The sequence below is a fragment of the Lissotriton vulgaris genome, chromosome 3_1 (assembly GCF_964263255.1).
Source record: "Lissotriton vulgaris chromosome 3_1, aLisVul1.2, whole genome shotgun sequence".
NCBI lineage: Eukaryota > Metazoa > Chordata > Amphibia > Caudata > Salamandridae > Lissotriton > Lissotriton vulgaris.
In genome coordinates, this window is record NC_141689.1 from 835,787,227 (window position 1) to 835,803,738 (window position 16,512).

General features: G+C 41.9%; 1 protein-coding gene across 1 annotated transcript in view; it reads left to right on the forward strand.

Moving 5' to 3' along the window:
- Positions 1–13,711, forward strand: part of LOC147727102 (solute carrier family 71 member 2-like) — a 347,082-nt gene extending 333,371 nt beyond the window's left edge. Inside the window, exon 12 of the mRNA XM_086961153.1 lies at positions 12,042–13,711. Coding sequence (XP_086817279.1) covers positions 12,042–12,263 — 222 coding nt within the window. The 3' untranslated portion in view covers positions 12,264–13,711. The remainder of the gene's footprint in view (positions 1–12,041) is intronic.
- The last annotated feature ends 2,801 nt before the right edge of the window (positions 13,712–16,512 follow it).

Consider the following 16,512-nt stretch of genomic DNA (forward strand, 5'->3'; position numbering starts at 1 on the left):
ACCTTCCCTAAACTACTGATTCCCTATAACTAACGCTGTAATAGTAATGTGTGTGTATATATACAATAATACACATGATCCTGTAAATTTCTGTATACAAGCTTGTCTCTAATTTCCTTATGACAGGCCACGAGTGACGCACCTAGTCGCCTGTAATAAGAAAGTGTGGTTGTCCCTCAACTGTAATAACTGGACCTAATATCTTTTTACAACAATTATCTAAATGATTCTTGAAGCATTTAGTTTTCCACTAGAGATTTTACCTAAAGTCCTACACATGTGCAATCATCACTCTATTTCATATGAAGGAGCAGTACACTAAGAATTTAAGCTGTTTGTGTGACAAGACGTGGTGAAAGAATGAATTATAAGGAAGAAAATACCCCTAACATACTGTAGAAGGATATTGCAAGTCACCTCCGAGTTCCATGTCTTTACTAGGAACTCAGCCTTCTGCCTCACTGCTCTTTTTGGTTGCAAAACTCCTCAGTGACATTTAATATCCTCGTGCTGTACAGCAGGGAGTACTTTATCCCATATCAAATCTTTAATAATATAATAAAACATAATATCGTGGAAGCCTACAATCCCAATATAAAATAAAATTGTCTTTAGCTACCGTATAATACATGGAATCCCTGTTTAAAGGCTTGTCACTAATTTTTTTATATTATGCGACTTGTGATAGACTCAGTTGCCAATTATCAAGCAATGTCAGAACTCAACTGTTATAACTTATTACAGTAGAGTTCTGATGTCACAAGTCCTGCTGCCACTGCCAGCAGCCGAGGGGAAAAAGGAGGTCAGGCCTGACAGCATAGTTAAAGCAGTTGTATGTAGTGCAAAGAGGAAACCTGCTTTTTCTTTCTTTTCTCCTGCTCTGTTTTTCTAGCTGTACAGTGACAACCAGAAAGGAGAAATTCATGCCAACACGTTAATTTTTGAGAACATGTTAATTTTTGTGCTTCTTAGGTAATTATAGAATCCTTGTAACTGCGCCTTTAAAAAAAAAAGCAAATATCTATTTAATATGAAAGAGCTATGCATGAAGGATTTAAGTGGTATGTGGGAAAGGTGATGATATTACCATGTATTATTAGGGAGTACATATATACCCAATGCTGCACATAATACGGATAAGTCACCTCAGAGTTCCATAACTTTCGGCTTCATTTTCTATATGGTCATGGAACTTCTCAATGACCTGCAATGCTCAGACCCCCCAGGCATGGATTCGCAAATTTAGCGGTACAAATATGGAAATTTAGCGGCACAAATATGGAAATTTAGCGGCATTTTTGCGGCACTTTATTTTACTCAATCATTCATTTTCAGCCTTAAATCAATGGAAACCGTTTTAGCAGAGTATTCCACTAGAAATTCCAAAGCGGTTTTTCAATGATTTTTGTAAAACAAACCTAAGTGTATTGCCAGGGTTTACATAGACACCAAAATCATAATGGAAATGTTTGTCTTCATCCTATGTTATTAATTTTTTTAAATGAATGCATCTATTTTTTTTTTTTGTAAAATGGATGATATTTCCTGAACACACAAAAACTCACAGGTAGTTCACAATTTGCGTTTTGAACTAATTAAAGGACATTTCAGTGCTCCCGATCATCTGTATTTTTGGCACTGGAAGTTTATTTGTAAGCTAATTTTTACTGCAGAGACAATATATGGGCAAAGAGTAAATGCATTTAAAAAGGTGAATATAATTGAAAGATGTCCAACTCAGCTGAACAAAAAAAATCTCCACGATCTGTGGCTCTCCTTCTCAGCTTATTGTTTCCTCTGGAGTGCATCGTTAACCTCAGCCTGAACTTTGCTATCAAAGGAAACTTCCTTGTGAAGGCAAATGTTGATAGTGAACACGGGAGTAGAAGACTGAAACAAAGAAATCTGTGTTGTGGACAAACGGGGTTGCAGCCAAACCACACCAGTGCCCCAATGGCACGGAAATTGCTTGGGGCGCTATTAACCCAATATTACGAGTTTTACCTAGAGCAATGGGATAGGACCACAGGAATCCGTCTTTGCACACCCAGTTGCCAAATTTTTGCTTTTATTTCTGGCACTTTTCTCTGCGTATATATAAAACGTTTGGTTTTTTAATGGGAATTATAAGATACTTATAATGAAGAGTTTGTATATTTTATTTAATCAAATAGTTTTATTGTAACATTGGTAGTTGTTCTAATAGTTAGAGGAGCAAGAGAATTTGTGTACAATGTAAGCAATCGAGACTCGCAATTAAAGGCCTGTAGGAATACAATGAGGTAAAATTGTCTGGTGGAAGAAACATCACGACGCTTTGGTCCATGTTATGACTTGGCCAGTCTGTAAGGGGGCACCAGCATGCAAATCAGTCGCTCTCGCAATGGACGAAGCTGTGTGTGTGATGGGTACACCCCTCTGCTACACGGGACCCGATTTTGCGGCACTTTTGTCAAAATCGCGGCATTTTAACAAAAGTGCGGATTTTGCGGCAAACCGCGAAATCGTGAAATCCTGGAGGGTCTGTCTTATAATGTACAACAGGAGGTACTTTAGCCCATATATTATAGTTGAGTTATGACGTCTCTAGCCCCTTAGCTGCTGAGGCTGCTCACCCCCTCAGCCCTCCCACCAACTACAGCGCCTTTTTTTCATATATAAAAGCTTGGAGTACTTCATATGTTTTTTTCCTCAGAAGGTGTCCGGGCCAAATTTGTGTCGGTTTTTCCCACGTGGTGATTCTATAATTACCCAAGGCTTGTGGATTTCCCCGGAGGGAACAGAAAGTATAACCAAAATAAAACCACATTTTGTGAGGTTTTCATAAAATGGGGAAAAACTGCTGTGCAAAAAAGTGTATTTGTTTCAAAAAATGGAACCAACAAAAGGTTTGTTCCGCTAAAATATCTTCCCAGCTTTCAGGAACAAGCAAGTTTGTTAAGTGGTTGATGATATTTGTTATTTTTTTTTAATAGTGTCTACCCTACTTACAGTTTGTATTGGAAATGGGTGTGAAAACCTTGGATAACCCACAAAGCTTTAGCAAAGGGTCCTTATATGTAGACCACTCATGGTTTCCCCAAAGAAACTAATAGTTGAAATGAATAATGGAAATAAGTTAAAAACATAGCAATGGTTGACCTCATTTTCATCAGTAATTTTGTGCCCCGCTGGTCGATTTATACAAGTAAAAGTGATATGCCATTTTATCCATTAAACCCCACTGGTTGCAGATTTATATTGTTTGTGTAAAAATAGGAGATACCCATAGCCGTCAACTGAGCTGCAGCTTTTAACAATATTTCATTGCAGTTCATAATAATAATTGTTCTATCATTCTATGGTCTCACACTTTTCCTAATAAAAACATACCTTACTTGTGTGGGTAAGTCTTTGACCCATGGCAGTATAGGCTCAAAAATGCAACGTACAGTAATTATTTTTTCATCATAAACACTGATCCATTTTGGCGGTCAATAGCTGCGGTATTTAGGCCCAGACTCGGCCGCCTCTGAGGTAAACCTACTAAACTCAGACATTACTGAAAAGCAGACTCCCTGGGGAGGCCAGAGGGTGTGACTTGAATGGAGTCCACTACATTTTCTTACAGGGTATACTCTGAAATGTTGGCAAAAAATATGCAGTTTCCTCATTTCTTTGAGGCTAAGTTCCAGAATCTGCTGGGATAAGCAAACTTCTCACCACCCAGCATTCCCACATTTCTTATAAAAACTGTCATGCCTTACCCCATCTTCTCCCTCCACTCCCGGATTGACATACTGTTCATGTCCAGTGCATTACTGCAGTAATTTGATGGGCGTGAAGAGTTCGTCCTCCGCATTCAAGCGGCTAGTCACCCGTAATAATGAAATTGCCCATCTTCTCAGTTGTAATAACTAAAATACAGTTGAGTTGTGATGTCATAATGCCTGCTACCAAAGCCACCAATCACGATGAAAGACAAGTTTCCGAACTTAATTACAGCAGCAGTTTACCGAAAAAGAACGAGAACTGACTTTTCCTACTGTTCTGTTTTTTTCTAAAAATTAACTCTTGTTTACATAAACAACATGTTTATTTTTTACTTATAGTAAATGAGGAAAGAAAAAAGCACGCTGCATGTTGCTTCTGATTCAGGAAAACTTAATCAGAATTGCATTAACACCTTCTAATATGTTTTTGTAGTAAATTACTTCCTATTATGGGGTGTTTAATTTACACCACATGCCTCCGACCGGTATACAACGTTTAGCACGCATTTTTTACCACGCACTACCATTACAACGCAGGCATTTCCACGCATACCATTACAACGCATTGCGCTGGGGGGCGCTCTAGGATAGGGAATAAGTTTAATTTTATATCCAACACCTTCCCTAGTGTCCACGGGGACTGGAGTTGGAATATAAAATTATACTTACCACTATCCAGCACCTCAAAGCGCTATGCGTTGTAACGGTATTCGTTGTAAATACCGCGTTGTAAAGGTATGCGTGGTAATAGTATGCGTGCTAACGTCATACATCCCTCCGACCATGCTACCATTTTCATATAAAGTATTTGATTTGATTGTGAAATTTATATAGTGCTCGAATGCCCAAGGGCGTCTAGGCGCTGAAAGTAGAAAGACTACAAGATTTTAAACAGTCTGTGGAATGAGACGTCAAGGTTTTAAATGGTTTGTGGAATGAGTGATGGGTGAGCACGTATTATACTGAATAGAATATTCTCTGCTGTACACTCTCCAGATATTAAAAGCCACCTCGGCGTTCTAGGATCTAATAAAAGAACTCTGCTTTCGTCCTCTTTCCTCGATTTGCTTTGATTTTTATAGAGCGCAGACAATTACCCTGAAGTGTCTTGGCACTAAAGGAAGAAGAACTGAGAGAATAAAATTAGATTTTAGTGAAAAGCAAGGTTTTTGAAAGTTTGTGGAAACTCCAGAGAGAGGGGTCATGAACCTCCTTGGCCACATGTAATATTTATATTTTGTACAGTAGAGGTATTCTATCCTATTTAGAATATTACCCAATTTAATATAACAAGTGTTACATATCTTTCTAGACGCTGGGAAACCAGGCATGATTTTTTTTATTTTTATTTTAGCTTACCTGGTGGTGTTATAGACCTATTCCACCTTGTAAGATATATCTTTATGCTGTCCATCAAACATAACATGAGTTTAAGTCTTCAAAAGGGTATAAGGTAGAAGCAAATAGAGAACATTTAGAGCTGCACCCTGCTGATTTGTGGTATTATCCAGTATTATGGGTATCTTTCATAGATTCACATGCCTGAATCATTCCCCGTCGTCAGGGTAGGAGTCCCCGGTAAATAACAATAGTAATGTCACATAGACATATACTTAGTACTAGGCCAGAGGCCTCACATTAGTAGCCTATCTAGGTCCTTATGTAAAAAGGACCAAACTTTGGCCAGGAGCCAATCAGCTACCATCACCCTTCTCACCTTCCTGGAAGGAGCCCTAGTCCCTCAGATTTTCTACCGCACGTCGTGCAGAGGAGTCTCCACTGAGCTCTGCTCAGGTTTTTTCCTATATCTTTGGTTTTTTGCCTACTATTTCTTCAGGTTCAGTTGGAAAAGGAGTATTGATATTTAATATGTCTACTACTCCTAAAAAAGGACTTTTTAGGCCATGTGCCTCATGTAGTAAAATGAGGCTACACATAGAGGACAAGCATGAGGAATGTTTGTACTGCCTCTATCCTCAACATTCTGCCAAGGAATGTAAGATTTGTCGCACTCTCCCGGTCAAGACATTGAAAGACAGGGAAGGGCGACTGCTTCTGTGGCTCCAGAGACTGAAGGACAAAGACCAAGTCTCCTCAGGTGAGAGTGAGTGTTCCTTCAGAAGTTTCCACTCCTCTCCTAAAAGGCCTCGACAGACATCTCCAGGTCAGTCTGCTGTGCCTCCTCACAAGAAGCCAAAATCTATGGAGGGTCATCCTAAGGTCAAGCCTTCTCTTCAGATGACAGCCTTCAAAAAGCCTGCTGTGGTATCTTCTGGCCTGCCTGTGACGATGTCGACAGTATCCATTTCGACATCCACAGCGTCTACTTTCTCCATGGCTTCAACTGCTACAACGTCGTCGACGATGGGTAGGTCAATACCTTCTGTTATTCCTCTCACAAAACCGTCGACGACGCTCCCGTCGACGTCTGCTTCATCGTCGACGAAGGCAAGACTTCCAGCGTCGACGAAAAACCCATCGTCGACGTCGAGTTCATCGTCGACGAAGACTTCATCGTCGACGAAGACTTCATCGTCGTCGAAGACACCGTCGACGAGGACACCGTCGACGACGAGACCGTCGACGAAGACTTCCTCGTCGACGAAGACTACACCGTCGACGAGGACACCGTCGACGACGACACCGTCGACGAGGACACCGTCGTCGACGAAGACACCGTCGACGACGACCCCGTCGACGAGGACACCGTCGACGACGACCCCATCGTCGACGAGCTCGTCGACGACGACACCGTCGACGAGGCCATCGTCGTCGACTTCTGCAGTGTCGACGCCGCCGTCGACGAGGGCATTGTCGTCGACGAGGACATCATCGACGTCGATGCAGTCGACGATGAAAATGTATGATACAATGTCAACAATTGTAGACGCTCCATCAGACGCTACAATGAATCTACAATTAAAGGGCTCTCCATCACTGAAGTATTCCTATACCCATTTTAAGATGTCATCATGCATGGTGACACCAGAGATGACTTCACCTAGCAAAGTCCAGCAACTACTGCCAACGCAGTTTCTAGAAGCAGAAGACCCTGACGTGGAGAACATGTTTCCCATAGCATCCAGTCCCTCTCATCTTAACATCAAGGTTCATGAGAGTTCAGACTGTGAAGATCTTGAAGAGGGGACAATTCAAGAAGAAGTTCGACAGCATACCACTGTTCAGCCTATGGTATGCCTTCCGGCGTCAATTGTCTCTGACCTACAGTTTCTGATTTCAGACTATAAGCAAAGATTTCCGTCTTCTGCTCCTGCTTCAGGAGTGCCAGCACAGCAGGAAGCTCCAGCTCCTCAACGTCGCCAGCGACCACCTCCGCTGGTTGTGCATCAGGAGCAAGAGAAATTGCCTCCTCAAATTTCTTCAGATGAGGATGAATATGAGGAAGAAATGAGACATGATGAAGTCCAAGATGAGGAAGGTGAAATACATGATGAGGATTCTGATGATAACGCCAACCTGGATCCGGCATCCCCAGAGCAAGTACAGGATGATTCTCCCCCTGAAGATTTAGGGGGATTCCATAATATAGTAGGGAGAGCGGCTGCGAGATTCAACATCCAAATAGCTTCGGAAACGCAGGACTGTTTCCTCCATGACTTTAAGGAATCCTTCAAAAGATCTGTTCGATCCATCCCAGTAATCGATTATATATGGGAGCAAGGACTTAAGATTATGAAAAATCCTTCCTCACTCATTCCAGTGCCGGCTAGACTTGAAAGGAAGTACAAAGCCCCAGACACTGCTCCCGCATGCTTAACTGGCCAGACTAAACCGGACTCAGTTATATCACAGGCCGCTCAGCAAAAGTCTAGCAACCCGTCAGCGGCAATAACAGCGCCTCCTGATAAAGAGGGGAGAAAACTTGATGCCATCGGCAAAAGATTTTCTTCTATGTCCGCCCTATCAGTCAGGGCTGCAAATTCTCTAGCATTACTAGGTCGCTACAATCGACAGATATGGGCAGATATAGCTCCATATCTAGAGGCAATCCCAGAAGACCAGAAAGAAGAGGTTAAGAAAATTTTGCTGGAGGGCGAACGCTCTGCCTCAGAGATGATCGATGTGGCCTTAGATATCGCTTCCACAGGATTTCGTCAACTGGCAGGAGCAGCGGTTTTGAGACGCCAGGGCTGGCTAAAAGCCACAGCATTCCGGCCTGATGTGCAAGCCAAAGTTCTAGACATGCCATTTGATGGCGAACTGCTCTTCGGTGAACATATCGATGATATGCTGCAAGGTATTAAGAAGGATACCGACACGGCGAAAGCCTTAGGCACCCTACAATACAAAACTAATTCCTTTCGAGGATCCAGAGGTAGAGGGCAGCAGAATAGGGGCAGCTATCAAGGTTACAAGTCCGCTTATAACTCTTCTCAGCAGTACAAGCCTCAATATCAGCAGAGACAGCAACAAGGACGAGCTTCCTACAACAAGTCGTCCTTTCGAGGGAAAGGAGGAAAGAAGGATAATTACAGACGCCAATGACTGCTTTCTCCAGCATACCTCCACCTCTTCTCCACAATTCGCAGTTGGAGGAAAAATTACCAACTTCCTTCACAATTGGAAACAAATTACAACAGATCGTTGGGTGCTGCAGTTAGTTCGCTTCGGACACACTTTGGAGTTTGTGGAACATCCTCCTCCGAACCCACCATGTCCTATGCAGCACAAGAATCTACGCCTACTTCAACAGGAGCTCTCTCTAATGCTCCAGAAAAGAGCAGTGGAGAGAGTTCCTCGAGGTCAGAAGGGGAGAGGATTCTATTCCCGATTCTTCCTGGTCAGAAAAAAGGAGAAGAAGCAATGGAGACCAATACTGGATCTGAGAAACCTAAATATATACCTCAAGAAGCAGTCCTTCCGTATGGTTACCCTCCAGGAGGTATTACACCTACTCAATCCAAAAGACTATATGGTATCCTTAGACCTCCAGGATGCCTATTTTCATGTCCTCATTCACAAGAGTCATCGACAATTTCTGAGGTTTGCAGTGGCAGGCAGGCACTACCAGTTCAGGGTTTTACCATTCGGCCTGAAGTCAGCTCCACGCATCTTCACGAAGTGTCTGTCACCAGTAGCGGCATACCTTCGCCAGCATCATCACCAAGTCTTTCCTTACCTAGACGACTGGCTCATCAAAGCTCCGACTCGGATAGGCGCAGCCAAGTCCTCTTCGGCCTGCCTTCATCTATTCAAAAATCTGGGCTTAACACTCAACCAGGAAAAGTCAACTCTCCAACCGTCACAACGTCTCAATTTCCTGGGAGCAACGTTGGATACACAACAAGAGAAAGCCTTTCCTTCCAGAGAACGTCAGGTCAAGCTGAAGACTCTGGCTGTCCACATTCAGGCCAAGCAGAGAGTCAAAGTTCGACTATTCAAATCATTGCTAGGAATGATGTCTTCCAACATTTTTCTCATTCCTCACTGTCGCCTACACATGCGGCCTCTACAGGAAGCCTTAACAAATCAGTGGATCCAATCTACAGGGTCTTTCGACGACTGGATCAGGATCACTCAGGTCATGAAGAAAGCTTTGAGATGGTGGCTTCTGGGCGACAACTTAAACAAGGGTCTCCCTTTTCTTCTCCCAGTCTCTCCTCATGTGATAACCACAGACGCTTCACTGGAAGGATGGGGGGCGTTCCTACAGGAACTGCAAGTACATGGTCAATGGTCAGTGGCAGAAAAACAACTACACATCAATCTGCTGGAATTGAGAGCGGTGCGCCTGGCACTTCGAGCATTTCTGCCCCGTATCAGGAACTCCCCAGTGCTTGTGAGGACGGACAACACCACCACAATGCACTACCTGAACAAGCAGGGGGGTACTCGATCCAGGACGTTGTCTCGAGAATCTCAGCAAATCTGGATCTGGCTGGTACAACACGACATTTCTCTGCGGGCAGAGTATGTCCCAGGAGTAGACAACACCCTGGCAGACTCGCTAAGCAGGCAGCGTTCACTTTGCCACGAGTGGGAGCTCGACCAGCAGACGCTCGACTCGGTGTTCTCCCGTTGGGGCAAACCTCACCTGGATCTCTTTGCGACGAAAGTGAACGCGAAATGCCAACATTACGCAAGCTGGCTTCCCCAGAAAAGGTCCCTAGGGAATGCCTTTTCGATGACATGGTGCAACGTCTTTGCTTACGCTTTTCCACCGTTTCCCCTGATCCCCAGGGTTCTCCGGAAACTGAAAGCAGAGAGTTGTACCATGATCCTGATAGCCCCAGCGTGGCCGCGCCAACACTGGTATACGGAGCTACACCTTCTATCGCTGGAACCTCCAATTCTATTCAGGACATGCCCACATCTCCTCACGATGAACCAGGGACAAGTCCAGCATCCGGATCCAACATCTCTAAAATTATCAGCTTGGCTCCTGAGTTCAGAGAGTTCCAGGATTTAGATATTCCACAGGAATGCAGGGTCGTCTTAGCCCGGGCTCGGGCTGAAAGTACTAATAAGACGTATTCCCTCAAGTGGAAAAGGTTCTGTTTGTGGTGTAGAGCTCAGAATTTGCATCCGTTCACTTCTACTCCAGCACAAATTCTGCCCTACTTGCTCCACTTAGCCAATTCTGGACTGGCACACGCTTCAATAAAGGTCCACCTGGCGGCCATATCCAGGTTCAGACGATCTTCGTGTGGAGCTTCATTATGGACCAACAGACTAATCAAACAGTTTCTGAAGGGATTATTCAGATCTTTCCCTCCAGTTAGAGCACCTCCACCTACATGGCAACTAAATGTGGTACTAACTCAACTAATGAAACACCCGTTTGAGCCAATCCACAGAGCAGATCTAAAATATTTGTCATGGAAGACAGCTCTATTGCTGGCGCTCACGTCGGCAAGGAGAGTGAGTGAACTGCAGGCTTTTTCTGTGCAAGACCCCTTCCTCCAGTTCAAGAACGACAGGGTCATTCTACGGACTAACCCTAAGTTTATACCGAAGGTTCCGTCCTCTTTCCATCTCAACGAACCTATTGTCCTACGATCTTTCTTCCCGAATCCATCATCTGCGGCTGAAAGATCTCTTCACTCATTGGACCTCAAACGATGTCTCAAATTTTACCTTCACAGGACGGAGCAATTTCGAAAGTCCAACCAATTGTTTGTTGCATTTAGCAGACCCAGGAAAGGCTTAGCTTTAACAAAACAGAGCATTTCCAGATGGATTTCAGCGGCCATCGCCTTCTGTCACCAACAGGCGGGCCACCCTCTGCCTTCAAAAGTACGAGCACACTCCACTAGAGCGGTTTCCACCTCCTTGGCGCTCTTTGCTGGGGTATCCATTGTCGACATTTGCAGAGCGGCGACATGGAAGACACCACATACGTTCACCAAGCACTACTGCTTGGACTCTGAACTTATGAAGGATGCAGCAGTGGGGCAGGCTGTCCTACGTCATCTATTTCATTAGTGGTGAGCCTTCTTCCTATCATCCCACCTTCCAGGTAATTTATCGCACATTTCTTATCAGGTTGTGAGTATCATGTAAACTGTGTAACAACTTGTGATAAGATTACTATGTCTTTACGAATGTGTTATGCGAAATGTGCTCATTATTGCTTGCTATTCTGATTCAGGCATGTGAATCTATGAAAGATACCCATAATACTGGATAAGAAATGCGTTACTTACCTGTAACAGCAGTTATCCAGTATTGGTATCTTTCATAGATTCACATGCAACCCACCCGCCTCCCCTGGAAGGGCTCACCTTCTCCCTCTCAGTAGGTACTACTTAGCACTGTGCTTACGAAAATCTGAGGGACTAGGGCTCCTTCCAGGAAGGTGAGAAGGGTGATGGTAGCTGATTGGCTCCTGGCCAAAGTTTGGTCCTTTTTACATAAGGACCTAGATAGGCTACTAATGTGAGGCCTCTGGCCTAGTACTAAGTATATGTCTATGTGACATTACTATTGTTATTTACCGGGGACTCCTACCCCGACGACGGGGAATGATTCAGGCATGTGAATCTATGAAAGATACCAATACTGGATAACTGCTGTTACAGGTAAGTAACGCATTTCTTCTTTTTTTTTTTTTTTTTTTATATATATTATGAATTCCAACTTTGTGTTTTATTAGAATGTTCTGTATGCCGTTGTAATTTTTTTGTTGGGTCAAACTCCTAGCAGATAATCAAACAAACATTCTTTGGCCTAATGTGTCTGATGGTATCAGCAGCCTATGCCTGAAAAGTACTTGTAGCTTCTGCCTGCTTGTTTCCCCTTAATAATAATCTTTTGTTTCTCTTGCAGCGATCTATTATCCCCGGGCCTCCTTTCCTATTCGGGGCATGCTCCGTTCTTCTGGCTTTCCTGGTGGCCTTATTTATCCCTGAACATGGAAGCCGCTCACATTCATCCAAAAGCAACACGGCCAGGAAGCACAGCAATAGCACTAGCAACACGTCAGCTGCCATTCCAGAGCGAAGCAGTGATGAGGACATAGAGCCACTTCTGCAGGACAGCAATGTATGAGGACTTGTATAGTTTCAAAGAGGGACTGTCAAAGCGTCTGCTAGCCTAAGACCCGTGGCCGAGCCCACAGAATGTACCAAAGCTCAAAGGCGGAGGAGTAACTAATGCACCTTGTGTGGAGCCCAAGGCAGAGCTTATTCAATTCTTGTTAGCTCTGTCTTCTTTTCGTGTCGGTACATGAAAGCAGTTTAAAGGTTTGAGGCTTGTATTTCTTTGAAATACATTCATAACTGTTACCCTTAAACCTTGATGCTCCAATGTGTACCTGATCATGCCACGGCTGAAGGAGAGAGTTACAATTCACAAGGTACCATAGGCAACGCGATCAGTTTTGTAATTAGTCCGATTTCCGGCTTCAGATTCCGAGGTTTACCTTCTTTCCTTTCTTCCTTCCGATTATGCTCTTAATGAACTCCTGAATTACACGGAGATGTTGATTTGTCGTGAGAGAGATCGAATAGGAGGGAACTTTGCTCAGGTCAACCTATTATTCCTAATAAAGATGAACAGATATCAATCCCAAATAAAGCGCCTAGTACTTTTCAACACAGGGCCTAGGTATAACCAAGTACTAGTGTATTGGCTGATCAGATGAATTATGGAAAACGTCAACTGCAAATGAAGGTCAGCACGCATCAGATTCTGGCCTGAAGCGGTGCACAATAAAAGGGCATTCAGAGCATCCTTGCTCTGCTCTGTTCAACTGGGGCCTCTAGCTAACTACTTATTTATCACACCACACTTCCTTTCATTATGTACATTCCTAATTTACAGTGACTAGTTACATTAGTTCAAATTGAGTTTGCCTTCGGGTTTCTCGGCCTTTACCTCCATTTGCTATATTTTTCGGTTTCTTTACTGCCATACAAATCAGGGCATCTCCTTATTTGCGACCCTGCCTTAATTCCTATTTGGTAAACATGTCTAGTAAATCATATATATCCTTCATATCAGACAGTGCATTTCATTTTTTGTTTTTACAAATTAACGTAGCCAACAACAAAAGCAAGATACTTTTTTTATGAGCTCATTGTCTTAGAAAGTGTCCTGTTAATTTAAAATATAGATTATTTTATTAAGATCTGTCATTTCTATGTATGTTGCTGACGAGTAACTAGGCCAGTAAAAGAAAAAACTTAACAGAGTACTGCTTTAAGTGTTTTTTATGTAAGAAATATCTGTAGATATTTGTAAGGAACATCAGTTTTCCTTACGGGGTGCTGTGTAAATCTTGTATTTATAAATGTAACAAGGTTCATGACAGAAAGAGGTATATACAACTTTTTTTTTTTATAAAGGATTATGTATTGACAGAAAAGTTTTTTTTTACCAAGATATCTATTTTGAGACATGTTATGCCTTGAACAAAAATAACCAACGTTTTGTAATATGCTGTTGGTTTTTAAGTTGATAAGCTTCATGGTTCATAATAAATTGGCAAATAAAAATAATTTTCTGATGTTGTGGTGTTTGCGAACAGCGCATGTGGTTTACATTTAATAATTGTCTCTGCATCTACCAATGAGAAGCATTCATTAGAGAAATAAATATGTTCTGATTACTTTGAATATCATGAAGTTTGTGGCAATTACACATTTTTTTAAAGTCAAACAAGTTATTAATACTGCAGAAGTAGTACTTTTTATTTGCTAAATAAACAGTTGTTTTAACTCTATGAATGTGTAAGTTTTGCCAGATTTTCCAGCCAAAATAACGAAGTGGCATGAAAAGAGAGCAGGTAGTGCAATCTGGTAGTCCGTTACGTTAGAGTAATTTCTATGATCTAGACCATTACATTTCGGTGAGTTAGGTGTGAATGGCAATGAATCCTCACCTCTAACACTGTTTTTTCTACCAAATACACAGCCTAAAAGGATGATTTTAAACATCCTCTAGAACCTTTAAATATTAAGACATTGCTTTCGAATTGGAACAGAGGCTCTGGTTTTTACCTTCCCAGAGGAATTGGTTAGGGCAGAGAGCAGCAAGTGATGGTTTTCTTGGCTTATCTGTTTGCAAGTTCAAGACTTTATTTGGAATCAGTCAGACCGAGCATGGTCTAATTCATTTAGCAATATATGTATATGACATAGTCCTAAATGGGAAGCGCCCAGTCCTCATTTCCATCCCTATTGCTAGCAGAATATCATTTGGCAGCACGCTGAACGCCTTTATTTACAGTAATATTGCCTTCATCATTCCGATGTTCTCTGTCAGTTACAATGTTATTCAGCTATTAGCCTTTCCTAAAATTGTTGCATACCCCTCTGACTGATCCAACAAGAGTAGGTGATCCTCATGGTCCAATGTAGCCAGAAGGTGCAATGTAATTAGGGCCCAACTGCCCTGAGTCTCTCACACATATTAATTTGTCTTGTATACCAGTGCTTTCTCCATCGTTCACCAGGAGGTGAAGCCATTCGAATGGGCATGTAATAGCTGATATATTTGTGATGGATACTTAGTCCTGCAGATTCCTCACCTTGTCTATATTCTCTAGGCAAGACGCAACATGCAGCCTCAACCGCAATGCTAGGATGGGAACGATCATAATATTAGCGGCGCCATCCGGCACTGTGCCTGTAGCTCTGTTTTTCTATGTCTCATCAACTCAGGCTCATATCTTTTCTTGGTACTGTACTGGCAAAATTCCTCCGTTTTTGACAGCAGTTAGTTCAAATATCTCTACCTCAAATTTCATATTATAACCCTTTTGCAAATGATGAAAGAAGATTCCCTTGCCACCCTCCCTCCGATCATGTGTAGGTACTGCTCCAAACATGTCACTGCCTAAAATTTATGTTTGCTGATGCAGCCATAGGATTTCAGGGAGTGGGAAGCCAATCTATTGTTTGGCAAGGACCAAAGGGATACACTGAAGCATTCCTCTTCTGCTTCAGGTAAGTCCCTCTCAATAAGGGAATCTCTCTTGAAAAAACAAATCCACAAAAAACAATAGAAAAAACATACTATCTTCCTTTAGGAAATGGTCCTGCTGTCAAGACCATTTATAGCCTACACTCCATTCCCTGATGCAGAGATTTTTCTCCTTGTCAGATGGTGAGTGTGAAAAATCATTCAAATTTGTCTGAGTATCTGTTATAAATGGAATTCCAGACCCCAAATCAGTAAACACACAATGGTTGGTCTTTTACCATCATATTATTATTTATTTTGTATTTGCCTGTAAATTATATTACGTTAAAAGGCTCGGCAGACAATGTACATATCCGAGCGATAGATAGATGAGAACCCATCATGTTTCACCACACATCCCTAACTTGTTAATCTGTTCCTTACCCTAATGTTGTTGTCCAACATCTATGGCTTTCTTATTTTATTAAGCTTATACTGTCTTGCCATATATCCATGTATAGTTCCTCACATATTTTATGCTGTCATCCGGTTAGCAGTTGGATGGAATTCAGCACATCAGCATCTTCCATTACCAACTTGTACACTTATCATAGACTGCCTCTTCACCATAACCTTATCACTAAAGTAAATTTAAAGTAAAGTAACTTGATTTATTGTTAGAGTAATACAAAATATTTGCACTATTAAAACATCACACTAATAAAAAAAGTCTACAAACTGATATATATAACATTTCAAATACATTACAATTTATTCTGGTAGAATATCCATGTTTGATATTTTTTATTGCCGATGAAAATATAAAAAACCTGCAGTTGAGGTGGATATTGGAACAGTCTAAGCGCAAAATCAAGTCTTGGCGACAAGTTTGTTTCAACAAAATAAAGTTGTTTAAGGAGTTAAATTCAATCCTCTTTAAAATCAGAGCATGTACATAGCAGATGTAAAAACGAATTCTCAATTTTATGAATAGAATCTACAACCAAGGTCAGGGTCTTTCAGCTTCCACAGTAAAGTTCTGTCCTTTGATAAGACCATCCTGAATCGATGTTGCATCAGTTTTCAGTTTGTTCTGACTGTGTAGGGTCGACAAAGGAATTAAGGTCTGAGCCACTTATTCAAGTTAGTAACAGACCATGAGTAGGAGCGTTTACTGAAAAGATTTTTGTCTTCAGTGAAAGATATTTTTTTTGGGCCATTTTGTTTGCTTTTTTCTTATTTAATTTGTGACTTATTGTTTAAGCCAACAGATCTTCCAGTTACAAAAATTTTAATGAGATGGTTATCTCATTTAAGTCAAGCCATAGCCAGGGGTATTGTTCAATTTCAATCCAGGTGTAATGACTCGATGTACTAATATTCAGATTTTTCA